General features: G+C 43.9%; 1 protein-coding gene across 1 annotated transcript in view; it reads right to left on the reverse strand.

Annotated features, from left to right (window-relative positions):
* Nucleotides 1-1,196: 1,196 nt before the first annotated feature.
* The window catches only part of TMEM35B (transmembrane protein 35B), a 39,549-nt gene continuing 14,345 nt past the window's right edge, over nucleotides 1,197-26,400 (reverse strand). The window contains exons 2-3 of the mRNA XM_040337300.1: nucleotides 20,438-20,618; nucleotides 1,197-1,902 (exon numbers count right to left, since the gene is read on the reverse strand). Of these exons, the coding sequence (XP_040193234.1) occupies nucleotides 1,772-1,902; nucleotides 20,438-20,618 (312 nt within the window). The 3' untranslated portion in view covers nucleotides 1,197-1,771. The remainder of the gene's footprint in view (nucleotides 1,903-20,437; nucleotides 20,619-26,400) is intronic.

Here is a 26,400-nt window from a genome sequence, read left to right on the forward strand (position 1 = left end):
TAAGTTAAATTGATTAAGAATTCCAAGTACGGTTTCAGTGTACAGCATTAATAGCTCACTGAATGCCTTCAGGTTTTGCCTGGAATTATTTTTAAAGCTGAAGTGCAGGCAGATTAAAAAAGCCCACATTTAATTTAGCAAAAAAAAAAAAATAAATTACATAATTGTTATGCATGTATACAGTACCTGAAACAAATCACGATATCTGTATCCTGCAATACCTTCTACACAAGGACAGGGATGTGTTGCATCTGTAGCCAATCAGGCCATGCTGCGTCACACAGTTCTGTCCATTTCACACTGATCCCTATGTGAGAAGAGAGTGTTGTTGCTCCTTCATTGTCCAGTTACAGGCTAGGGTTGGGTGCTAGACCGAGGTACATTATTAAACTGTAGTGTAATCTGCAAAGCGGTTGCAGGGACAGCAGGACCTGGCTATAATGCCTGGCACAAACTACAACTGAACAAAATAACAAATCTTTTTCCAGGTAAACTGGTTATAGTATGCATTGCAACTGGGTGTATAGAGTAGGGTGACCAGACATCCCCCGTTTTCAGGGGACAGTCCCCGGATTGAGGACACTGTCCCCGGACCAAGTCTGTCCCTGGTTTTGTCCCCAGATCGGGTTTGGAAAGGGGCTGGGGCAATTTCAAAGACAGTCAGTTCAGAATAAAAAAAAAAATCTGAATTACACACCCCACTCTGCCGCTCCAACTAGCTTAGTGAGGTATATTTTTTTTCCATTATCTGTGCCCCTTTCTGATGATCATGTGCTGGTCGGAGCGGAGGGAATATTTCTTCAGTTTCGGGTGAATGCCCATTCAGCTCCGCTCGCATGTTCTTCTGCCTTGGCTCAAGTCCTGGCCAGCCGCCGGCCTGTTTATCTCCTTGCCTTCCCTGGTGGAGTGATCTTCCTCCGCACCCCACCCAGTAGTAGTCGGGGCCCGGAGAGTAAGACTTGACAGGCTGCGAGGCGGGCGGTGTCGGGCTGATTGCCGCCATTACTAGTAAAAAAAAAAAAAATTGTCCCCAGGTTTCATTTTAAAAATCTGGTCACCTTAGTATAGGAGGTTTACCTGAAGTTTGGCTTCACACTACAGGTTATAAATAGAAGTTGGTGGTTGCCAAGCATGTACATAGCTTCATAAAACATCACAAAAATCAATGCATCACAAAAAAGGAGGTACAAAGTAGACTTTGTTCAAAAATATGGTTTTATTATCAGATTATTGACACCCATCCAGAACATAACATAGCCAGCAATTTTTGTTTAAACCCAGTGCAGACTTTGTGACACTGATAGGTGAAACTCCAAATATTGACAAATAGTAGATCAACACTGGGTGGATAAAACACTTGTGTAGACGATAGCAGAGTAATTAATTATAGAACTAAAAGAGAACCAGTCAGGAAACAGGGTGCTGCAAATGTTGAATTGAGTGTGCATACTTCAGGGTTATCATATCCACCCTTTAACTATTTAGTGAGCCACGGACCTTAAAACAAGCAGACACTGAAAATCCAAGACTGCTGGTATCCCTATAGGTGTTTTATTTGGCGACTGAAGACTCAACAAATAGTAAGAAAAGATGAGTATGACAGCCTCGAGGTTGTGCAAAAAAAAAAGTCAATGGCAGCTTTCAAAGTTCCACCCTGGCAGATTCTTTTTAAGTATCTTAACAGCTCCCAGAGTGTTATCATGATGTTTATAGTAAAAACAAAAAAACAAATCATTGGTCCCATGGGGGACAGATTGACTTCCAAGTCTTTTTATGCAGACTTAGACTTGGATCTCTTGCCTTGCCCACGAATGTTCAGCAACAAGAGAAGCCCAAGGCAGACAGCAGCTGGAGCACACATGGCAATCGGTTCCTGCAGTACTATAAGGGTGTAGATGGCACCTGGAATGAAAAAAAAAAAAAAAAAAAGAAGGATTACACATAAGTATTAAGACACCTGCAAAAGGAAAATGTGGTTTAGTGATAAGGGTGATTTAAAAAGAAGTATGAAAGAAAAGACAGTAAGCATGGTAGTTATTTAACAAAATTGGCTGTTGAAAATCCAAGTAATTTGTTTACATATTGAATATACAAAATTCTGTATGTTCTTGTTTAAAGTTGTATTTAGAAATCATCCACTTGTTTTGATGTTTTTTTATTTTATTTTGCCATTCTGATAACCATTTCATCTGTGTAAAGTTCCTAATAAAAAATGTACACCCACAGAATATTAAACTGAACAGGCAGTTTAGCAATGTCCTAAAACTTATTTCACCCAACACCTTGTCATACAGTCACCTTTAAATAACTCTTTAACTAACATTTGTCTAACATTCTGGATGGCACATGTTAAAAGGCAAACTTTACAAATAGAGTTGCACTTATACCGGTGCTGATGCCAAGCATTTGCACGAGTAACAGTACTAGTGCAAATGCACCAAAACCTACCGGCTCGGTTCTTTCAGCTGTCAGAGGGATTCTCCTGCTGACAACGGAAAATTACACAAAAGAATGCAGCAATTTTCAGTGGTTAAGGAGCGGGGCTGCCGCATCCTTAACATCTAATGACTCATTCATCTGTCAGTGGGCTTCCCTGCTGGCTGACAGATAAGCGTGATTAAAACCAGGGGCAACTGCCATTAGAGCTCCCTGTAGGATCTGAGCGCTCTTATGTTGGGTCTCCACTCCATCCCCAGGCTGCAGTGTAGCTTGAGCATTAGAGTAGAGAGCCTGGACAAAGAGAAGCCAGCAGCCGGATGTTTAACATGAGGAAGGAAACCATGAGGTGGGTGCAGGTATGTAGAAGGTACAGTGGGAAAAGGGTCTGTGAGTGTGTGAGAGGGGGAAAGGGGTTAAGGGTGGTAGCACAGTGGGGAACAGGGTGTGTGTGTGTGTGTGTGTGTGTGTGTGTGTGAGAAATGGGTCAACAGTGGGGAACTTGTGACAAAAATAGGATTTTTATAATAGCTTACCTGAAAAAATCTTTTTCTTGGAGTACATAACGGGACACAGAGCCTTATAAAATTACTTAATGGGTTATATTCCACCTTCAGGTGCTGGACACTGGTGTGATCAATTAGACAGGAAGTTTCCTCCATATATAACCCCTTCCATACCGGGAGCACCTCAGTTTTTGTAGCAAAAATATAAGTGTCCCAAAATCCTCAAATAAGAGGGGGGGCGCTCTGTGATCCATGATGTACTCCAAGAAAGGGATTTGTTATAAAAATACTATTTTCTTTTTCGGACATCACGGGACACAGAGCCTTGTCAATTACCATATATAAATCGGCATATAAACACGCACAGGCATAGAACACACACACACACACACACACACACACACACACACCTTAATTTTAAGAGGGAAGTTTCAGAAAAAAAAAAAAAAACCAACCACCTTACAAATTTTAAATAAAAGAACTTTGAAGCAAAATAAGGGTCAATGCCCATCTGCAGCCTCAAAATTGCCCATCAGTGCAGATTGATCAATGCCTATCTGCAGCTTCACAATTGCCCATCAATGCAGCTTGATTAATGCCCATGTGCAGCCTCCCCATTGCCATGAATACAGCCTGATCAATGCCCATCTCAGAAAGGGGGGCGGGGGGATGAGCGGCATCAGATTACATACAGCGATAATTTCCGGTTTACTTAATACAAAGTCCCGCTTCCTGGACCGGCTTCTATGATAGACAGAGCACTGGTCCAATGCTGGCCCAGGATACGGGACTTCCTATTACATAGGCCGCTAAGTAAACAGGAGATTCTCGCTGTATGTAATCTGACGGCGCTCGTCCCGCGCCCCCCCTCCCCATTTTCTCAGAGGCAGCCCAAATTGCAGTATCGGCGTATAAGACGCACACACTATTTGCAATCGATTTGCAGAGTGAAAAAGTGAGTGTTAATACGCCAATACAGGGGAGGCAGAACGCTATCGGGCGCGAGGACCTGCAGCATACTGCGCCAAAAAGCGGCATCCTATTGCCGTCTTACATTCACCTGAAAGAAATTAGTGAACATATGCACCGGCGACCAAGTTGTGGCCTTTCAAACCTGTCTCAAAAGGCTTGGTACTGCACCGCGCATAATCGCTTACTGTCCTGGTAGAGTGCACTCTAAAAGAAACAGGGGGAAACCCTCTCTTTAAACCACAAGCCTGACTAAACTTGATGAATCAACATTTAAAACAGTTGATTTAGGCCCTTTGCTGGGGCCTCCTGGTAGCGCAACAAATGGTTTCCATATCTGAGCAGCCGCTTCAGGAAGGCCTTAACTGCTCTCATTACAACGAGAGAGTGTAACCATTTTAATATCAGATTTGAACGCCGCCTGCCCATTTCTAGTGTCTTTTGGCAACAAAACAAAACGTCAGTTTCCTGTATCTGAAACCTTTGGATAGACTTAACTGATCTCAATTTTGAGAAAAAAGGAATACATTTCCTTCCGTAGAGCAAGGTTCTGAAAAAGAGGAAGGCAAGAAACATCTTGATTCAAATGAAAACTAGATCCTTTTAGGAAAAAAAGTCTGGGTGAGGATTCACCCACCCTTGCGATCCCTGCACAGTAATGTCCCATATGCGAGTGGATCCTTTGTCCTTGACACAAAGCTGTCCAACTTCTTGTTGAACCTGGCATCTGATCAGAAAAAAAAAAAAAAAAAAAAAAAAAAAGAAGAAAGAAGGTTAGCGTGTAGAAGATATTCTCCCAGTAACCATTGTTGACGGCTCCAGAGAACCACCTGCCAATTTACCATTTCATGAAATGTAGATTGTCGCTAGGCAAGGCCCAAGCTCCTCTACCCAACCCAGAACATGGCTCACTTCCTTCTGGCCGCGTGACTTCTAGCGCCTCCTTGGTAAATGAAGTAAACCACTGGTGTGGCATTGTCAGATTGTACTGTGACAGAACAAACCTGCAACCTAAGCACCCAGGCCATTAAGCCAGACATGCCATCCGAAGCTCTGAAATGTTGACGGACCAGGCTTTCTTGGAGCTTGACCACTTCCCCTGGGCAGTGGTTTCTTCCAGGACTGGTCCCCATCCCTTGAGGCCAGCGTTCGTATTCACTACCAGCCAGGTAACCGCTATGAAGGACCTTCCTTTCTGCCAATCTTTTTGGTTAAGAACCACCAACTGAGACTGTGGCGTATCCCTGGGACAAAACCCTTTGGATAATGCCAGGTTAGGATCTTCTTGTTCCAGGCAGACAAAATTATGTTCAAAGCAGCCTTAAACGAAACCGAGCATAGTGGACCGCTTTGAATGAAGCTACCATCTTCCCTAGCACCTTAAGCAAAAAGAGTGAATGGAAGGAACTCTTTCTTGCCTTTACCATATAGACCGGCTTTCTTATAGTGCTGATTTTGTTTGAGGCAAGAAAAAAAAAAAAAAAAAAAAAAACTCTTCTTGGGCTTTGTCCCAAACACCAACAAAAACGAGAGAAAATAGTTCCCCCAAAGAACACCAATATTAGAACACTATGGAAAAAAACAATGAATTTTATCAAGTAGAAAAATAATGCAACAAAAAACATATAGAAAATGGCAGATAAACAGAGTGGTATCACAGTTAAAAAACACTCCAAGCTTCTTACCAAGAAGAATGTACCTTTAGACTGGGATCCCAACCCAGGTGTTCCAGGTATTTGCCGTCGTCGGAACCAGCCTAGTCCCGGATGGTGGAGGGGGTGCGTGCTGTGGGCGGGTTGGGCACCTCTGACTTGTTGTGTGGCCACGAGTGCTCGAGGGGCGGGCCCTAGGCAGCATGCTGGACACACATAGGCCCAGCCATGCTACAGATTGATCCATCAGTAGCAGATTGCCTCGGTATGCCATTACTGCTATAACCCGGGGCCTTTTAGTCCTGCTAAAGGCGAGCCCTAGCACATTGTAAACCCGGGGCACGGTGAATATCCGGAGGGCAAGACCACCAACTGGAAGAGGTGCTGTTCCCTTGTGAAAAACGCAGACAACTTCTGAAATGCCATGCAAATAAATACACGTGCAACTAGCTCCCCATATGTGTATGTGGCCTGTGTTAAAGCCTTATGCCCCTATGGCAGCGTACATACATGGAAGTATGAATTCATACAAATGTCCTTTAGACAAAACATAAAAAAAATGCGTTGTATACATGCATGATCATCTTTGCAAACGTTTATGAACGTGTTGCAGACACGTATTCCTATGCGAACGTAAGCAATCTTGTATATTTAAGGAGACCTATAATAACATGCCTCATTATGCAATCACACAAAACTAGGCGATCATGCATCCTTATGCGATTCAGCATTTTATGCACCACTGTGCGAAGTACCTTTGTGTGACAAAAGGACTCTTGTATGATCAGACACCCTTGTGTGATCCAGCATCTTTATGCAATCAAGCATTTTTAATGCGATTTTAGGCATTTCTGTGAAAAAAAAAGCCTCTGTATGATCAAGTATCCTTGAGTAATCAAGCACTCTTGTGCGTCCAAGCATGTTTATGCGTTCAAGCACCTAAATGCGATCAAGCATCCTCATGCGACTATGTAAACCCCCCCCTTTCTTCATTTTGGTTCTTCGGTTCGGGGACCTCAGATCCAACTATTCTATATCTCAATTTCTAAAGGATGATGGGACCTTTTATGATAGTATTTACATACCTTACCCCAGAGGCTCTCATCATATGTAAAAACCATGTATATTCATACAAAAAAAAAAACGTGCATCTAGGTGATTAATCATAAACATGTTTTTACCCAACATGCATTATGTACATTTCATAATCATGTATCTTTATGAGAAAGAAAGAAAGAAAAGAAAAGAAAAGAAAAGAAAAGAAAAGAAAAGAAAAGAAAAGATTTAGTCGATTAGCAACAATGTGCAGTAGCAACTGTGCATCCCCAGCAGTTGTGCATTTGGCTAGCTTGTAAGCAAGAACCTGCATGAGGATCCTGTGGAGGTTTTTAGCAACTTATACCCCTCGGATAAAGTAATGAAACTGAGGGGAAAAAACAGCTTATGCGAGTGCCCAATCAGCATAAACAACTGTTCCAGTAATGGACAGACTGGGAAGGTACAAGAAACCTATGGGAATTTAAAAGACCCAGGCAAGAGACATAGGCTTCGGCCGCCTGGGCTGAGGTTAAGCAGCAGCATGAATTTCTGTAAAAGATTGCAGCTGCGACTTCAGAGCTTGTGAGGCTTCCGATCCCTCCGCCTCGTCAGATTGCACCTGTTCCTTGATGGTGAATCTTCATCAGACTGTTGATCCTCTGTTTGAGGATTTAGAGCAGGGGAAGGGGACCTACCCCACTTTCTGCTCTTTTGCGAGGATGCTGCAATTATAGAAGCTAACCTCTCTTATAAACCAAACAATGCAAATGCAAAAGCGTCCTCAATGACAAATGCAGGGCTGCAATGTTGGGAGAGGCTGCAGTGCCTGACAGGGCCAATGGCTCATCCTGTGCGGCTGCCTCAGGTCTCTCAGGGGAGGATGGTATCAAGCAGGCATGTCTAGAACCCCTAGATCCAGATCGCGACACTTTAGTGCCCCCCTTTTCCTACCCCTGAACCCCTTTACAGGGAGACATAGTCCTAAGTCAATGTAAAAGAGGGGTGGTAGAACCCGCGCTACGGAACTAATATTTTCAAAGTGATGCAGTGATACTAGTAGGTGTGTACAAATTGTTTAAGTGGCAGCCCCTACGTGAAATTCCACCTAAATGGAATATGGAATGTGAGGAGGGGTGAGGTAGTAGGTGTTGGCGCCTCTTAACTGATATGTGAAAAACACAATAATAAATGGTAAATACAAGACTTCTCACGTATAATGCTATAGCTTAGTCTACTTGCGGTAAGTGAACCAAACCATATGTTAAATCATGAAAGAAAGAAATAAAAAATAAAAATGAGTGAATCTGTGCGGTTATTTAGAAATACAAAATAAATAAAAAGATAAAGAATATGTACAATATATGACTGTGATTCAATAGTTAAAGTGCTCTGTGCCGTGCTTATAGTCCTAAATCAAAAGGTAGAGGTATCAACATAGGTGCATCAACTGCTGAACCTAGTCTGGCAATATACACATGCATGCTAATCTGCACAGCCTGATGCCGAGTAGGTGTCTTCAGTATGCCTGAATCCAATCCACACAGGTGCTTATGTGTCCCATACAAGCTGCTGTGTCCTTTCGCTTACAGGTCTCTTGGCGTCTGGGGGTTTTTAAACAACACCCGCCCTGCGCCTGCGCTGTAGAACGTGCGCGCTCATGGCAACCATGGCCCCGCTGCTCCAGTATAGAAACAAAGCGCACTCACATGCATGCGTATAAGGACGGCAGAAAGCGGGGGAGAGGTGACCTTATGCAGGGGGATCGCCGTGGGACCGTGGACAACGTGGGACCCCCCCTTCAACCTTTATGTGGCACAGCCTGAAGCTGAAGAAGTGAGCAGATCCACAGACCGGCTGCACTGAGCTTTCATTCTGGAGAGCATGCAAAAAAAAAAAAAAAAAAAAAAAAAAAAAAAAAACACGAGGAATGCAGAAAACCGGTAAGACATGCAACTACTCATAGAAGAGAACCCCAAGAATTACCGAGGGTTGTCTTCATTTACCTTATTCCCGCTGCAGGATACTGCTGATGACCAGCCAGTTCCAACCTTCACCTATCACGGCAGGCTGTGTTGTGCCAACCTTCAGGGTTCTGGTTTCCTACTTAAAAGGAGGCCTCTTCCCTGGACCTGTAAGGCACTCTGCCAGAAACCTTTGGGCATTTTTTAATTTGTGCCACAAAGTGCTGGATCCCAGAGACCAGTCCTTAAAAATAAAAAAATAAAACACACACGACATTACAGGCAAAACCTCACTCCGCGAGGCACGGATACCATCCACTTTGGCGTTATTTTGGCCTTCTTGGATGGATCCGATTGTGCAACTCCTTAAACCCCCGCAGGGATTATTAGCAGAGCTTCTTCTTAGCACATTCTTTAACCGTGACCAACACCAAAAAACTGAGGTGCTCCCGGTATGGGAGGGGTTATATAGGGAGGAAACTTCCTGTGTAATTGATCACACCAGTGTCCGGCACCTGAAGGCGAGATATAACCCATTAAGTAATTAACAAGGCTCTGTGCCCCATGATGTATGATAAAGAAAAAATTGTAGTAAAATATGAAAAATTCCATGGACTCAACATGCCTCTCAGCAAATAGCTTGGGGTGTCTACTTTCCAAAATGGGGTCATTTGGGGGGGGGTTGGACTGTCCTTATATTTTATGCACATTAGACGCTTATGCCACACATCGCCCACTCTAACCACTAAATAACGTATTTAACCCTTTTGTTTCGTAGAGAGGCCCACTCATTAACAAGTTAATTAGCAACAACATAACTGAAATACCAATCTGGGGAAATAAAAAAAAAAAAAAGAAGTATGAAACACCTGCAGTCATGAAGGGTTAAATACTTTAAAGGTAGATTTAGGGAACTGAATTCTAGTATTCCAGCACTTAGTATAGTTAATTTAAAAAAAGATAAAAACGGAAGTGCATTCCATCTACCGTTTTTAGTCAACCACCTCCAACTGCCTCCTCCTCATTACAAGTTTCCAGTGAAAACACGCATGATAAAATTATGGCCAGTAAAGAATATCACCAATCAGATGCAGCTGCAGCTGAATGACTGGTGAAGAACTTGTAAAAGGAATGAGAAGCAAAGCTCAGCACATTACTATGCTGCCGACTATTCACTGGCTCCCCCTGCTGAAGATAAATGCAAAAAGAAAGATATGAACACTTCTGCAGCAGGAAGCATAGAACGTGCTACATATGATGCAATATTTATTATCCAGGTGAAAGCTCACAGGCTGGTTCAGACCGCAATACTTTAATTATTTACCTAGCATTCTGAATACTCTGCAGATGTACATTTTTTAAGATAACAGTTGGTGTGATTTGAAGAGTAAGCATAGTTTGTGCAACCCTGACAACCAACCACATAAAAAGCACACATATACATACAATATGGTTCTTTAATCCATTCACAGAACAGATGCAATTCTGTATAGAAAAGAGAATAATTGCAGCACACTAGCACCAAGATTTTTCACATTTTGGAACATTTCTGTGTTCATTACCAAGCCATTGTAATCATCGGAAAACATCTTAAATTGCAAAGTTCACTGGTTTTCCACTCATTGTGGACAAAGCAAGAAAGGGTCAAAAATAGTTTTCCTTCTTTTATACATGGATATATACTGTTCCAAAGCCTTGCACATGTGGCTTTAGCTTTAATAAGAGCAGAGTCAAGGACGCTTTATTAAAAGCCCAAAGGAAGAACTTCCTGTTACCACTTCAGCCCCAAGAAGGAGTTACCTACTTCCCGACCAGACCATTTTTTGCGAAACAGCACTGCAAACTGACAATTGCGCGGTTGTGCAATGCTGGAATTTGATCACCTCTGCAGTTTTTATATTTTGCACTATCAAACGAAAAAAAAAAAAAAAAGAATGAAGGAAGGAATGTCAATTTGAAAAAAAAAAAAAGAAGAAAAAAAAAAAGAAGGAGCTTCTCTTCACTTCTGCTATAATACATATCCCCGCCCCCCCCCCCCATTTTATTTTTTCTATATATATATTTTTATATATATAGCGCCCCCTTACTTTCAGTATGGGCACTACGCTAAAGTTAGTGGGGAATGGGAGAGTTAGTTTGCTCCCATTCGCAATTTACTAATTTGGTACTTTCTGTCATTCCAGAAATGTCCACTGGGTCAGTCTGTACTCCAGGGATGCGGTGCCATCCCTGGCCAGCAGTTGGCGCCAGAGGGGTTCTGGCAGAGCAAGTTTTCCCCAGCAGCCAATCAGAGGAGTTTTTCCCCTCGTGGGGCATGCTGGGGGAGAGTATATCTGTGACAGGTGTCATGTGCTCCAAAATATTTGCGGGTTCCCGGTTCCAGGTGCGGCATCCACCTTCAGGGTGCGTGCATCAATGGACCCCGCCTGCGCGGCCTATCTGGCCAGAATTGCAAGCTACACAGAACCTCATCCGGAGGTAAAAGGGGACTTACTGGGTCCCCAGTTCTATTGAGAGGATCCCAGGCTGGGTGCCGTTCGATTGGGGGGGGGGGGCGGCTTGAGGAGAACCCGGAGGCAGGTTGTCCAACAGGGCTTGAACGAACCAATCGGGGATCTGGTGACCGGAATGCTGACAGGTACGCTTTGCTGTCATCTGGTGACCTATTCTAAAACCTACTGGGAGGATTCGCTCCATTCATCCATCTAGCTCACTTAAAGTAATTGGCCTGTGGCAAAGGCCCTAGAGCCAGGTCTGTGAGAGAGACCTGTTCCTCCCAGAAATCCCAAGTGACACCTCGGCTGCCAGGCTTGTGAGAGGGGTCTGTCCGGGGGCACTTCACCCACTCTGGCTAGAATCACTATTTGATACTACTGAGAGCAGGATTGCTTGGTTCCTATCCAGGCCTGATACTGCAAGGTTCTCCCTTTCTCGTCATCACCCTTTTCTTCCTATTTGATGTTGATGTTGGCCTGGAAATAAAGCATTGGAAAAACCTTTATTCACGGTCTGGACCTTCGCTCACTACTTGTTTCTACAACTGCACCCCTGGGCCACATCAAGGTAACTTAATATGCCGATCCCAACAACAAATCAGTGGCTCCTTCGGGGGTAGCGCTATGTAATTGTGTATGTATGTATGTATGTATGTATGTATGTATGTATGTATGTATGTATGTATGTATGTATACACACACACATATATACACATACATACATACATACATACATATATATATATATATATATATACATATATATATATATATATATATATATATATATATATATATATATATATATACACATACATACACATATATATACACACACACACACACACACACAATTCATCTGTTTAGGCAGATATGTATTCTGCTACATATTTTTGGTGAAAAACTATGGGATAGATTTAGGGACTTTTTATTTATTTATTTTGTTGTTTTTAATGGTAATGGCGATCTGCGATTTTTTAGTAGGACTGCGACGTTCAAATCAAATGACACTTTTTAAGGACCAGTGACATGGCTATAAAAATGCTTGGATTAATGTATAAATGACACTGGCAAGAAATGGGTTAACACTAGGGGGCGATCAAGGGGTTAGAAGAGTTTCCTGGGTGTGTTCCAACTGTAGGTGGGATGGGCTGCCAGGGACATGACAAAGATCACTGGGAACAGAAGATCTGACATGTCATCTAGCAGAACGGGGAAATCGCCTAGTTTACACTGGAAGATTCCCGGTCTGCCTCTGTACACCGCATTTGCAGGTCGAGTCTGAGGAAAGCTGAACCTACTAGCAGCTTGGGACCGGAAGGATTTTCCCCTCTTAACCACTTCATTACCCTCATATTGTCATATGATGTCCGCAGGTGGGATCTCCTATTTGGGCAGGCGTCATGTGATGTCCTCGGCTTCCCGGCGGTATAGGGTGCACGCCCAGCAGACATTTACACAGTAATCAATGTATATTTATAGCACCGATCACTGTATAGATGTTAATGGTCCCAAAACAGCGTCAAAAGTGTCTGATCTGTCCACCGCAATGTCACAGTCACAATGAAATAAAATAAAATCCCAGATCACCACCATTACAAGTAAAAAGAAAAAATACTGGGATATTTATAGCAAAAACAAAAAAAGATTTTTTTTTTTCAAAATTTTCGCTTTTTTTTTTTGTTTATAGCTCAAAAAAAAAAAAAATGCAAAGGTGATCGAATACCACCAAAATAAAGCTCTATTTGTGGGATAAAACATTTAGAAAATTAAATTTGGGTAAAACATTTAGAAAATTTAATTTGGGTACAGTGTTGCATGACCGTGCAATTGTCAATCAAAATGTTACAGCGCTGAAAGCTGAAAATTGGCCTGGGCAGGAAAGGGGTGAAAATGACCGGTATTGAAGTGGTTAATGACCAGGACATTTTTTGCGATACGGCAATGCATGGATTTATCCGACAATTGCACCCCAAAAAAACAAACAAACAATGGCCCAGATTCAAGAAGCACTTGCGCCCGCGCAACCATAGTTGCGTGGCGCAAGTGCTTACTTGCTCCGGTGTAACGAGTGCTCCTGATTCAGGAACCTCGTTACACCGAATGCAGCCTAGGATGTGATAAACATAAGCCTCCTTATGCCTTCACATCCCAGGCTGCATTCTTGCGTTGGCCGCTAGGGGGCGCGGCCTTTGTAATCGGCGTGTAGTATGCAAATTGCATACTACCACCGATTCACAAAAGTTGCGCGGGCCCTGCCTACGCAAGGTACGGAGTTTCCGTACGGCGCCTTTAGCATAAGGTTGCTCCTGCTAATAGCAGGCGCAGCCAATGCTAAAGTATAGCTGCGCCTCCCGCTCGCGACGTTCAAATTTAACGTCGTTTACGTAAGTGAACCGTGAATGGCGCTGGACGCCATTCACGTTCACTTACAAGCAAATGACGTCCTTGCGACGTCATTTGCCGCAATGCACGTCGGGAAAGTTTCCCGACGGAGCATGCGCTGTTCGCTCGGCGCGGGAGCGCGCCTAATTTAAATGATTCCCGCCCCCGGCGGGATCATTTACATTAGGCAGCCTTGCGCCCGGCTGCTTAGCATATTGCCCGCGCAATTTACGGAGCAACTGCTCCGTGAATCGCGGGCAAAGCGCAATATTTGCGTGGGCGCAGAGAAAAAAATTGCTCTTTGCCCACGCAAATATTGCGCGATTCTACTTGAATCTGGGCCAATATTTTTTACTTTTTGCTACAATAAATATCCCCTTATTTTAGGCCAATATGTATTATTCCACATATTTTTGTTAAAAAAGCAAGGCTAAGTCTTGCTGTGACAACATTTCCACACGATAGTGCTTCAGGAATGTATGATGGCTGGACCAGGTAGCCGCGCTGCGGATTTGTTCCCAGGAGGCCCCTGCTTTCTCAGCCCAGGAAGTTGCTAAGGATCTAGTAGAGTGAGCCTTGATTTTAATGGGGGCTGCTGCTCCAGTGCACACATAGGCCTTGGATATAGCTTCTCTAATCCATCTTGAGACTGAGGCTTTTGATGCCTGCAGTCCCCTTCCTGGGCCCAGCATGTAGAACTAATAGGTGATTGGATCTCCTAAAACTCTAAGGCCCCATACACACGATAGAATTTATCCGCGAATACGGTCCAGCGGACCGTTTCCGCGGATAAATCCTCTCGTGGATTTCGGCGGATTTTCATGCGATGGTGTGTACACACCATCGCATTGAAATCCGCTCCGAAATCCTCTTGCGATGACGTGTCGCGCCGTCGCCGCGATTATGACGCGGCGACGTGCGCGACGCTGTCATATAAGGAATTCCACGCATGCGTCAAATCATTACGACGCATGCGGGGGATCCCTTCGGACGGATGGATTCGGTGAGTCTGTACAGGCCAGCGGATCCATCCGTGGGATCCGATTCCAGCGGATAGATATTCTGTGCATGTCGACAAATATTTATCTGCTGGAATTCGGAAATATCCACGGATAAATATCCGCCGGAGTGTACACACCATAGAATCTATCCGCTGAAACCCATTCGATGGGATTTATCTGCGGATAGATTCTATGGTGTGTACGGGGCCTTAGTTCTCTCTAAATAGGTGAGAAGACACCTTCTTACATCTAAACAGTGACTTTTCTTTTTCGTTCTTTGGTTCAGAACAAAAAAGGACGGCAATATTATGTCTTGCGTCCTATGAAATAAGGATGCCACCTTAGGTAGGTACAGGGGGGTCTGCTATCAGAGTGATCCTATCTGCCTGTACCCTCAGGAAGGGTTCTTTCATGGATAGCGCCTGCAAATCCCCTACCCTCCTGGCCGAAGTAATGGCTAACAAAAAAGTTAATTTTAAAAAGTTAGAAATTTAAGGGAAACCTTTTCAATAGGTTCGAATGGGTGTATAGATAGATAACTAGGGTGTTAGAGGCGTTAAGTCCCAAGGCAGGCAACTATATTTTTGGACTGGAGAAACTCTTTCTCTTGCTAACAAAAAACTTTTAATAAGGTCCTCTTTAGCCAATCTTTGGTCGAGATAGACTGAGAGGGCCGCTATCTGGACCCGAAGGGTACTAACTTTTAATCCCAAGTCTATCCCGTCCTGGAGGAAGTCCAGGATAACCGGGATAGAAGTTGAAGATACCTGTCTTTCCTTACCCCAGGAACAGAAGGTCTTCCACACTTTTAAATAAATCTTTTGAGTTACTGGTTTCCTGCTCATGAGGAGAGTACCTATGACCTTCTCTGAGCAGCCTTTACGTTTCAAGATCTAGCACTCACTAACCAGGCCGCCAGCTGAAAGAATTCCGGCTTTGGGTGAAGTACTGGGCCCTGCCTGAGGAGATCTGCCCTGTACGGGAGTTTTAGTGGTTCCACTAACGCCATGGATCTTAGGTTTGCAAATTAAGCTATTCTTGGCCACCATGGTGCTATCAGAAGAATCTGGCCGGGAGACCTGCTGAGTTTTTGAAGAACTCGCGGAATAAGCGCCACCGGCGGGAAGGCATAGGCCAGCCCGAAGCGCCAGGTCTGGGATAGTGCATCCAGACCCTCCGACTGTAGTTCTTGGGAAATCGAGAAACACCTTTCTACCTTCCTGTTTTGTCGGTTGGCAAACAAGTCTATTTCCGGATTTCCAAGTACTGAACCAGGGTTTGAAAGACCTCTGGGTTCAGTTCCCATTCCTCCTGCCTCAACTGCTGACGGCTGACGAAGTCTGCTTCTGTATTGCTCGTCCCCTTTATGTGTATGGCTGAAATAGAGAGTACTCTTCCTTCTGCCCATTCCAAGATTTTCTTGGATAGTTCTAGTAGGGGACTGGATCTGGTCCCTCCCTGGTGACCTAGGTACGCTACCACTGTAGAGTTGTCGGAGCTTACTTGGACTTCTCTGCCCCTGATGTCTTCCTGGAAGGCTATTAGGGATTCCCCCACTCCTCTTAGTTCCCTGTAGTTGGATGACCTGTGAGCTAGTAAGCTGTCCCATTGCCCCTGGGCTTTTTTCTTTTCCAGGTGGCAGGAGGTGGTAACCTTTACTGGGTTCCACTGCGCCCATGGTCGCCCCTCCTTCAGGTTTTGGTGAATCGTCCACCACTCCAGGGAAGTCAGGACCTGAGGGGTGAGCAGCATTTCCTGATCCAGGGACTCTCTTTCTGTCCCACGAAGACAGGAAGAAGAAATGCAGTGTCCTGGCATGAAGCTGAGCCCAGACTACCGCTGGAATGCTTGCTGACATAAGGCCTAAGACTCTCAGAACATTTCTTCTGGAGAGTCTGGGGTTCTTTATCAGGTCCCCTGCTGCTGAGGCTAGTTTTAACACTTTGTCTTCTGGCAAGAAGAGCCTCTGCTGCCTGGTGTCCACTATATATCCCAGAAAGGTCTTGACCTGTTCTGGTTTGAAGGAGGATTTTTCTTTGTTGACTATCCACCCTAGACTCTCCAGGACTGCTATTGCCTTGTTAGAATCCAATGTGCTTGGATGGCTGACTTCCCTGAAATCAGTAAGTCGTCCAGATAGGGTATAAGGGATATACCCTGGAGGTGCAAAAATGCCATTGCTTCCGCTAGGATTTTTGTAAATATCCTTGGGCTGGAGGTTAGCCCAAATGGTAGTGCCCTGAACTGCCAGTGGAGGATTTCTCCTTCCACCACGACCGCAAACCTCAGGTACGCCTGGTGATCCACATGAATTGGCACTTGAAGGTAGGCATCTTTGAGGTCTAGGGTCACCATGAAGGCTTCCTTCATGAGGTTCTTCCTTACCGAATAGATACTTTCCATAGTAAATCTTTTGTATTCCAGAAACTTGTTCAGGTTTCTCAGATTTACTATTAGACGGTATTTTCCGGATGGTTTGCGAACTACGAATACATGGAAATAAAATCCCTGGTACCACTGATCTTTTGGTACTGGCACTACCACTAATTGCTCGGCTAACTCCTGTATGCCCTCTAGGAGGGCAGACCTCTTCAGGGCATCCCTGGGAAGATGTGTAAGGGTGACCATAGAGGGGGGTGTTGCCAAGAATTCTAGATGATAGCCCTTTTGAATTATTCGGCGAATGTAAGAACTGTTCGAAATTTTTTCCCATTGGGGAAAGAATTGGGACAGTCGACCCCCCACTTTGATCTCGGCGTCACTTAGACTGTTTGTCGCTGGTTTTGGGAGGAGGGAAAAGCAGGTTGTTCTTATTCCCTTTACCAAAGTTCCAACGCCTGTAAGGTTCCTTTTTGGCTTTTTGTTTACCTTGCCCCTGGGGGCCCCGAAAAGTTTTCCTAAAACCTACTATTTTGGGTTTAACTGGAAATTGTTTGCCTCTTTCTGATGACCTAGCCAGGACATCATCTAGGCCTTTGCCAAACAAAAGGGAACCCTGAAAGGGGATGCCACAAAGTTTACCTTTGGATGTTGCATCGCCCTCCCAAGCCTTGATCCAAACTGCCCTCCTAGCTGAATTAACGAGGGCTGCTGTTTTGGCTGATGCTCTTGCAGATTCAATTGCTGCATCTGCCAGGTAAGCAATCGCTTTCCTTATCACTGTAAGTGACTCAACCACCTCCTCTGCCTCAGAGTTCTGAGCCAGGTGCTCGGTGAGTGTCTCCACCCATATATCGGTATTCCTGGCTACACATGCTGCTGCCAAGGCTGGACTCATAGCTGCCGAGTTGGCCTCCCAAGCCTTCCTAAGGAGAGACTCTGCTCTACGGTCCATCAAATCTTTGATGTTACCCGCATCCTCAAAGGAGAGATCAGACAATTTAGTGACTTGCGACAAAGCCGCATCAAGCCTAGGGAGCTTAAAAAAAAAGACTTCCCCGTCCTCCTGGGAGAAGGGAAACCTTCTTTTCCAGGTTTTTTGTTTGATTATTCTCCTTTCAGGGTCTCTCCATTCCTGTAGGACTAACTCCTTAAGGGACTGGTGTAGAGGGAATACCTTAGACTGGGTGTCACCCAAGCCCCTATAAACTTTATCCTGCGCCGAGGTTGGTTTAGGGGTCTCAGGAATCTCCTCTGTGGCGTAAATTGCCTGGAGGAGACTCTCAAGATCTTCTACAGCGAAGAGGTGTCTCTTTAGACGCATGTCTTCCTGAGACTGACTAATGGAGTCTCCATTTACCTCCCCTGAGCTGTGCCTAGATCTGGATAGACTTGCTACCTCACTTTCTACATCCTCTGCCTGATTCAGAGGGGGAATCTGTAAAGGTGTAAAGAAAGCACTTGGATCCTTAGAGAAAGGGCTTTCTTGGGAAGAAGTGCCTTCCCTGGGGGTGAGTTCCTCTGTCTCGGTCTGTACTGACTGCCCAGCTGCCTCCCGGAAAGCTTTCACTGTAGCCAACATTTCCGTTTGCATGGATGCGAGAAAACTCTTCATCATTGCAGCAGCCTCCTTTCCTGCTAGAATATTAATACATTTATAGCAGAAGGGTTTTGAGTAGGATTTAGGGAGCCTCTCCTTACAATTCCCACAGTTTTTAGAGGAACTATGTCCTGTAGCGGCAGGAGACGGAACTGAGGCCTCCGCTGGGGGATTCTGAAAGACATGAGATACACATACATTACTCTGTCTTTCCCCAAGACTGCTGGATTGTACTGGGGAGGAGAGGAAGCAGACAAGAAGGGATCCAGATCGTGCTCTGGTCGTTCCCTAAAAGTTGGGAACTCTCACTGCCTCCCTCCTCCCTTTCCAGGGGGATTAGTACTCACCGACCCCCGACCTGGATCTGCCAGCGGTCGTGTCCGTCTTTCCATCCTCTTCCATGAGGAGGGTGACTAGGTCCTGGCTGCCGGTACTCCTGAACGAGCTGTCCGCAAGCCGACCTTTCCACCGCCCAACGCTGTTCCACGTTGCCGACAGGAACTTCCGGGTTGCGCCGCTGGGAACCGCCCACTTCCTGTGATGCGGTTCCTGTTCTCAGAGTGAGGCTTGGAGCGCGGCGTTTGAATTAGGAGACCCGGGAAAAAGCGATTTGAATGGCGGCGGTTCAACAGCACCCAGTGATGGCTCGCCTCCCCGCAGCTCAGAGCACTGGTGCGCGCCTGGGGCGACCTGTGAGTTTGGACCGAAGTCTACAGGTTAGTTAAGCCCTCCCTAAGACCGGTCTCACAGGTGTACCTTCGACCCTCCCCAGTCTCTAGGTTTTTCTTAACAAAACAAACGTGTCGCTGTGTTCGGAGAAACACAATCAATACTGGGGAGCAAGGGGAAGGGTGGGGCTTTTTAAACTGTCATGTGATTGTGTTTCCTGCAGGGAGGAGCCATCATCTCTCAGGTGCCGTCCTGGAAGGTGATAGGAGAAATATAGCTGGTTTAGCGTGCAAGCTCATATAGATTCCTCTAAACTGGGTAGAACAGGGCAGGGTTCAGCCTCTTACCAAGTCTCAACCGACTTTCTGGACTTCAGGGCACCTTGTACCACCCTGGAACAATTGCAGCTATAGTAACTAGCCTAAATATTTCAGTCCAATGCAATATGTAAACCAACAGACTGTTAGTAGCCGTGGGGGACCATTTCACATATTGTGTATATGCCTGGTATTAGCACCCTGAATAATAATGTTAATTCGTATCATCTTTCCCCAGCAAATACTGTGGAAACAGGTTTCCCCAAACCACTTGCACAACTGTGTAAATCAGTCATAAAAGTCCATTTTTATTTCTCTTCTTTATTTTGGTGAAGAGATCTGTAAAACAGAACCTAATAGCAGCCCCTAAGGGCTAGTTTGGCAAACACAGATCTAAATGATTTTTCTCTGGAATCCACAAAAAAAAAAAAAAAAAAAGTTTGTCTGTTCAATGTAAAAAATACAAATCCATTTGCTCTGCTGTGAAACGTGCAACTTAAATAACCATCCAACAACTTGCGGCTGCCAACACTTAGCCATGCCTTTTAAAAAACAGACATGGTATATATTTAAAGTGGTTGTAAAAGGTAAAAAGATTTTTTTCATTCTCTGCATTAAGGTAAAAAAAAAAAAAAAACTTAATAGTAGCTGCCCCCCCCCAGCCCCCACCTAAATACTTACATGAGCCCCATCTCCATCCAGTGCGGTTCACGCTTGTAGCAGCTCTTCTCTTATCCTGCTCTCACAGGCTTGGCTGAGCCAAGCCATCGTCTCCTGTTGCGGTCAACCAAAACCTGTGAGCAGAGGACAGGACCAAGCCAGGCTGTGTGTCTGAAGACGAAAACTGCCCGGCTCAGGACCAAGCATGCACGAGTGCCCCCATAGGAAGCAGCTTCCTATGGTGGGCACTCAGCAGGGGAAAGGAGCCAGTAGCGCCAAGAAGAGGATCAGGGCTGCTCTGTGCAAAACCATTGCACAGAGCAAGCATGTATGACATGTTTATTTAATTATAAAAACTGTATCTCTCACCAATCATGATTACACAAAGCACAAAGTTGCTGATTTCTCGCAGAATCTGAGGACCGACAGCCAACAGTATTCCAGCTACCAGTTCCACCCATCCCACTGCCTGCAGGTACTGATATGGATCTGGTTTGAACCCAAAGTCCTTCAGAGGGAAGACATCTGCGAACTGGACAAACTGTGATTTCTGCAGACAGAAAGGAGGAGAAAAATAAAATAAAAAAATTAGGACTTAATAATAAAATGTAATAACTCCATGTCAAATTGTTATATAAAAGGCAGATCAGAAAGATGATCAATGCTGTAAATGGTATAAATTACTCAGGTTGTTCACTTATCCTACCTGCTTGAGTACAGCCTATAATACAGTCATGGAGGCCTTGGTCACAAACAAACATGCAGCAAACAAGACATCCAATAATTCTTACACTCGTTTCAGTTCAGTCATTTTTTGACCCCCATTTACCAAAAGTACAGGTCACTTGAAAAGTGCATTTGCACTTATCGTTGGACCCACAATTTACACCAGTGAGCCACAGTGAACATATGACCCCTGGTGTACACTGTGTGGTACCCTGCATGGTTTGCCCCCCCCCCAAAACTCACATTGCAAAAATAAAACAAAATCATGTGCAGTGAAAATTAAACAAGAAAATTCGTTTTTACTCACACATGATTGAGACCAGCACAACACTTCATATAACAAAGTGGAACTAAACCTTCCTATCTGGCAAAGACAGTGCCATATATCAGTGCTTCGCAACCTATTTTCAGTCGAGGCACCCTTTAAAATTATAGACAGACAATCTCAAGGCACCCTTTCAAATTATGGACAATCTTTAAAGGCTCCCCATTCTAAAAAGTTGACTATTCAAATTGCTTTACGTAATGCAGCAACATCCACATGTCCATGTAGGACACTCATTGTTAGAGGCGATTTATTCTCCCAAAGAAAAAACAACACTTTTGCACACTGACACTGACTAGTATTCCAATGTTTTTCTCCCTCTATTTCTCTTTATTACTCAGCTAATATCACCCCAGTGCCGAGAGAGGGAGAGAAGGGTCAACCAAGGATGCTGGAGAGGAAACAGACATCCTCCTTATTAAAGTGGAAGTAAACTATTGTTTTCAGCCAAGGAAGTTGCCATCTTAGCCTCTGTTTAACCACTTCCCAACAGCCGTACGACTATTGACGGCCGCAGGGTGGTTCCAATTCTCTGAGGCGCCGTCAATTGACGTCCGCCCCTTTGCTCGTTCCGAGCGTGCAGCGGGGAACTGCTGTGCTGGCCGTGTCCCTTGGACACAGCCAATCACAGATCGCCGTGAACGGCCAATCGGAGTGGTCGTTTCCTAGGTGATCTGTGCGGCCAATGAGAGATGATCTCATATGTTTACATATGAGATCATTTCTCATTGCCGGCTCTCGCAGACAGCGGTGCTGTCAGGGAGAGACGAGACGGATCTGTGTCTCTTGTACATAGAGACACAGATTGGTCACCCCCCCCCCTTCCCCCACAGTTAGAACACTAATATTATGGTACACATTTAACCCCTTCCTAACCCCCTAGTGTTAACCCCTTCCCTGCCAGTCACATTTATACAGTAATTAGTGCATATTTATAGCACTGATTGCAGTATAAATGTGAATGGTGGCAAAAATGTGTCAAAAGTGTCCGATGTGTCCGCCATAATGTCGCAGTCGCAATAAAAAATAAATAAATAAATAAATCGCAGATCGCCGCCATTACTAGTAAAAAAAAAAAAAAATCCTGTCCCTTATTTTGTAGGCGCTATAACTTTTGCGCAAACCAGTCGCTTATTGCGTTTTTTTTTTTTTACTAAAAATATGTAGAATACGTATCGGCCTAGACTGAGGATTAAAAAAAAAAAATTGAGCTATTTATTATAACAAGTAAAAAAAATGTATTTATTTTTTTCTAAATTGTCGCTCTATTTTTGTTTATAGCGCAAAAAATAAAAACCGCAGAGGTGATCAAATACCACCAAAAGAAAGCTCTATTTGTGGGGGAAAAAAAAGGACGTCAATTTTGTTTGGGAGTCACGTCGCACGACCGCGCAATTGTCAGTTAAAGCGACGCAGTGCCGAATCGCAAAAAGTCCTCTGGGCAGGAAGGGGGTTTAAGTGCCCAGTAAGGAAGTGGTTATAGGGGTTGTAAAGGTTTGTTTTTTATTTTCTAAATGGGCTCCTTTAAGCTAGTGTATTGTTGGTTCGCTTACCTTTTCCTTCAATTTCCCTTTTAAATGTCCCCCCCCCCCTTGTCTAAATTTCTCACTTCCTGTTCCTCCTCAGTAAGCTGTTCTGGCTGGGGGTTAGTCAGCCAGAACAGCTCGGATGATGGGGCAAGCTTACTGAGGGAAGCAGGAAGTGAGAAATTCAAAAAAAAAAAAAAAAAAAAAAAAAAAAAAAAGGGAAATTTAAGGTAAAAGGCAAGTGAACCAACAATGCACTAGCTTAAAAGGGAACCCATTTAGAAAAAAAAATGGGTTTACATACGCTTTAACCCAGGGTTTGACAAATGTGCTTAGAATCTAGGAACCAGCTAAAAAAGCACACGTTTCACATCCACGCTTGTTAAAAATAACTGCCGATAAGTATCTGCGGAACTTGTTCTGCAGTTCCCCTTTTATCTGTACTGCTCCTAATTCCCTTCAGCAACAAGAATGTAGAATTGGGGCCAAAAAGGGAACAGTCAAAAATCTCTGTTAACTAAAACATCCAGATAATCATGATTTTGTGAATGCAGATGTCTCCAACAGAGCTCTGCCTGACAATGTATCACATTTTTGCTTAGCTAATCAGTTTCATTACATACATAGTAGATGGAGCGATAGGCAAGAAGCCATCTCTCTGTGCTTTATCCAACAGGTTCTCAGCTAGTGGTATGTGTACCCTAAGGGCCACTTCTGACAAGTTTATTAAGTATTAAAGAATTTAGAATCCCAGTTTTGACATTTTAGAGAACAACATTTTAGTTTAAAGTATTTTTAGCCATTATCAAAACCACAAGGGATCATTTAGAAAATAGTTATATACAATTAGGGGGGTCACATACACAAATGCACATATCCATAGGGATACTTGAGATAAAAAATAAAAATACAAAAAACACACACTGGTATGGAAAAATACATAATTTATTAAAGTAGAGAAATACTGCTTTATCAAAATGGCGGGTATGTGAAAAGAAAGTAGCAATTCTTGGTAGCCAGTACAAAATTTAAAGCAGAACTCCGGTGATCGGCAAAAAAATCCTTAGTACACTCCCACAAAACACTAAACAGTTATTACAGATGTAAAATTCCTCACCATTGAAGAGAAAAGGTCTAATTGAATTGTAGGCACAGACCCATAATTTATATTACCCTCTGTACTCTGCTGTAATTCAGTATTAGAAATATTCCTCCTTGTGCTGCAGTGTTGATATCTTTCTAACAGCAATCCGTGCTTGTATGGTGTATATGAGCACATGCCTAACCGCACCACAGAAAGAGCTGGGACGTGATGCTGTACATCAGCATGTGGCACAAGTAAATGTCAGCATTAGAAAAAAAAAAAAAAAATACTAACGCTAACCTACTAATCAATAACACAATAATGGTGGAACCCGCTAATGTATGAAAATCTCAATAAACTTCAATATTAGCAATACCGGTCTCTGCAATATGCAACACCACATGTAAATACACAACTCTGAAAATAAGACAAATTACTGCAAACTTTGCAGGGATGGTGTCCACTGCTCATCAGTGCAGCTTTTCAGTGCCCATTAGTGCAGCTTATCAGTGCAGTCTCACCAGTGCAGCGCAGAGATAGTTACCAGAGATCATCCACATGACAGAGCGGAGATCTTGGGCTGTGACAAGTGTCGCATGTGAAAATACTGCTAGCCATAACGTCACGCCTCCCAGGCTGGCATTGTGATGGAACAGTGCACTGTTCCAATGCCGGTACGGGAGGCGGGACGTTATGGCGATCAGCATCTCACATACAAGACCTGTCAGCCCGAGATCTCCGGTAACTATTCCTGCTCTGCACTGTAGAAATATGGCAGGAGGTGTTGGCGGTGCTGACGAGGAGGAGAAGGAGGAGTACACCACCTCTATGGGTGGCACAAACTGGGGGCTGCTCCGCCCACTACAGCGAGCAGTGCAGAAATACACACCCCTGCTCAGCTTGAGAGAACAACTGTTAGGCAGTGACAAGATCGCTGGCTGAGAGTACAGGAGGAATAGCAGCCAGCGGTCTTACCAACAGGAAATCACTGTTTTTCAGCAAAATCAGCAGGCTATTGCAGAGGAACTACAGAGCTCAGGAACAACATGGATGGCATAGTTGATAAAAGGTAGATCAGCAAGATCTGGAGCTCTGCTTTAAAGAGTATAACTAAAACTGCATTGATGTATTCGACAAACCAGATTTTAATGATTATTTTTTGTCAGCCAAGCATATGTGCAGTTGTACACTATTCTCTGTAAGAGCTTTGTAATTACCACCCAAGGGAGTTTTCTTTACACGCAGAAGAAAAAAAACTCTCCAGTTTTTAATACTTCTATTAATCTTTTGCACAAAATGTTCAATTACTAATGTGAAACGATAATGTTATATATATATATATATATATATATATATATATATATATACACACACACACACACACACACAGGGAGTGCAGAATTATTAGGCAAGTTGTATTTTTGAGGATTCATTTTATTATTGAACAACAACCATGTTCTCAATGAACCCCAAAAAACTCATTAATATCAAAGCTGAATATTTTTGGAAGTAGTTTTTAGTTTGTTTTTAGTTTTAGCTATTTTAGGGGGATATCTGTGTGTGCAGGTGACTATTACTGTGCATAATTATTAGGCAACTTAACAAAAAAAAATATATACCCATTTCAATGATTTATTTTTACCAGTGAAACCAATATAACATCTCAACATTCACAAATATACATTTCTGACATTCAAAAACAAAACAAAAACAAATCAGTGACCAATATAGCCACCTTTCTTTGCAAGGACACTCAAAAGCCTGCCATCCATGGATTCTGTCAGTGTTTTGATCTGTTCACCATCAACATTGCGTGCAGCAGCAACCACAGCCTCCCAGACACTGTTCAGAGAGGTGTACTGTTTTCCCTCCTTGTAAATCTCACATTTGATGATGGACCACAGGTTCTCAATGGGGTTCAGATCAGGTGAACAAGGAGGCCATGTCATTAGTTTTTCTTCTTTTATACCCTTTCTTGCCAGCCACGCTGTGGAGTACTTGGACGCGTGTGATGGAGCATTGTCCTGCATGAAAATCATGTTTTTCTTGAAGGATGCAGACTTCTTCCTGTACCACTGCTTAAAGAAGGTGTCTTCCAGAAACTGGCAATAGGACTGGGAGTTGAGCTTGACTCCATCCTCAACCCAAAAAGGCCCCAAAAGCTCATCTTTGATGATACCAGCCCAAACCAGTACTCCACCTCCACCTTGCTGGCGTCTGAGTCGGACTGGAGCTCTCTGCCCTTTACCAATCCAGCCACGGGCCCATCCATCTGGCCCATCAAGACTCACTCTCATTTCATCAGTTCATAAAACCTTAGAAAAATCAGTCTTGAGATATTTCTTGGCCCAGTCTTGACGTTTCAGCTTGTGTGTCTTGTTCAGTGGTGGTCGTCTTTCAGCCTTTCTTACCTTGGCCATGTCTCTGAGTATTGCACACCTTGTGCTTTTGGGCACTCCAGTGATGTTGCAGCTCTGAAATATGGCCAAACTGGTGGCAAGTGGCATCTTGGCAGCTGCACGCTTGACTTTTCTCAATTCATGGGCAGTTATTTTGCGCCTTGGTTTTTCCACACGCTTCTTGCGACCCTGTTGACTATTTTGAATGAAACGCTTGATTGTTCGATGATCACTCTTCAGAAGCTTTGCAATTTTAAGAGTGCTGCATCCCT

Source organism: Rana temporaria, chromosome 2, assembly GCF_905171775.1.
Source record: "Rana temporaria chromosome 2, aRanTem1.1, whole genome shotgun sequence".
In the NCBI taxonomy this organism is placed as follows: Eukaryota; Metazoa; Chordata; class Amphibia; order Anura; family Ranidae; genus Rana; species Rana temporaria.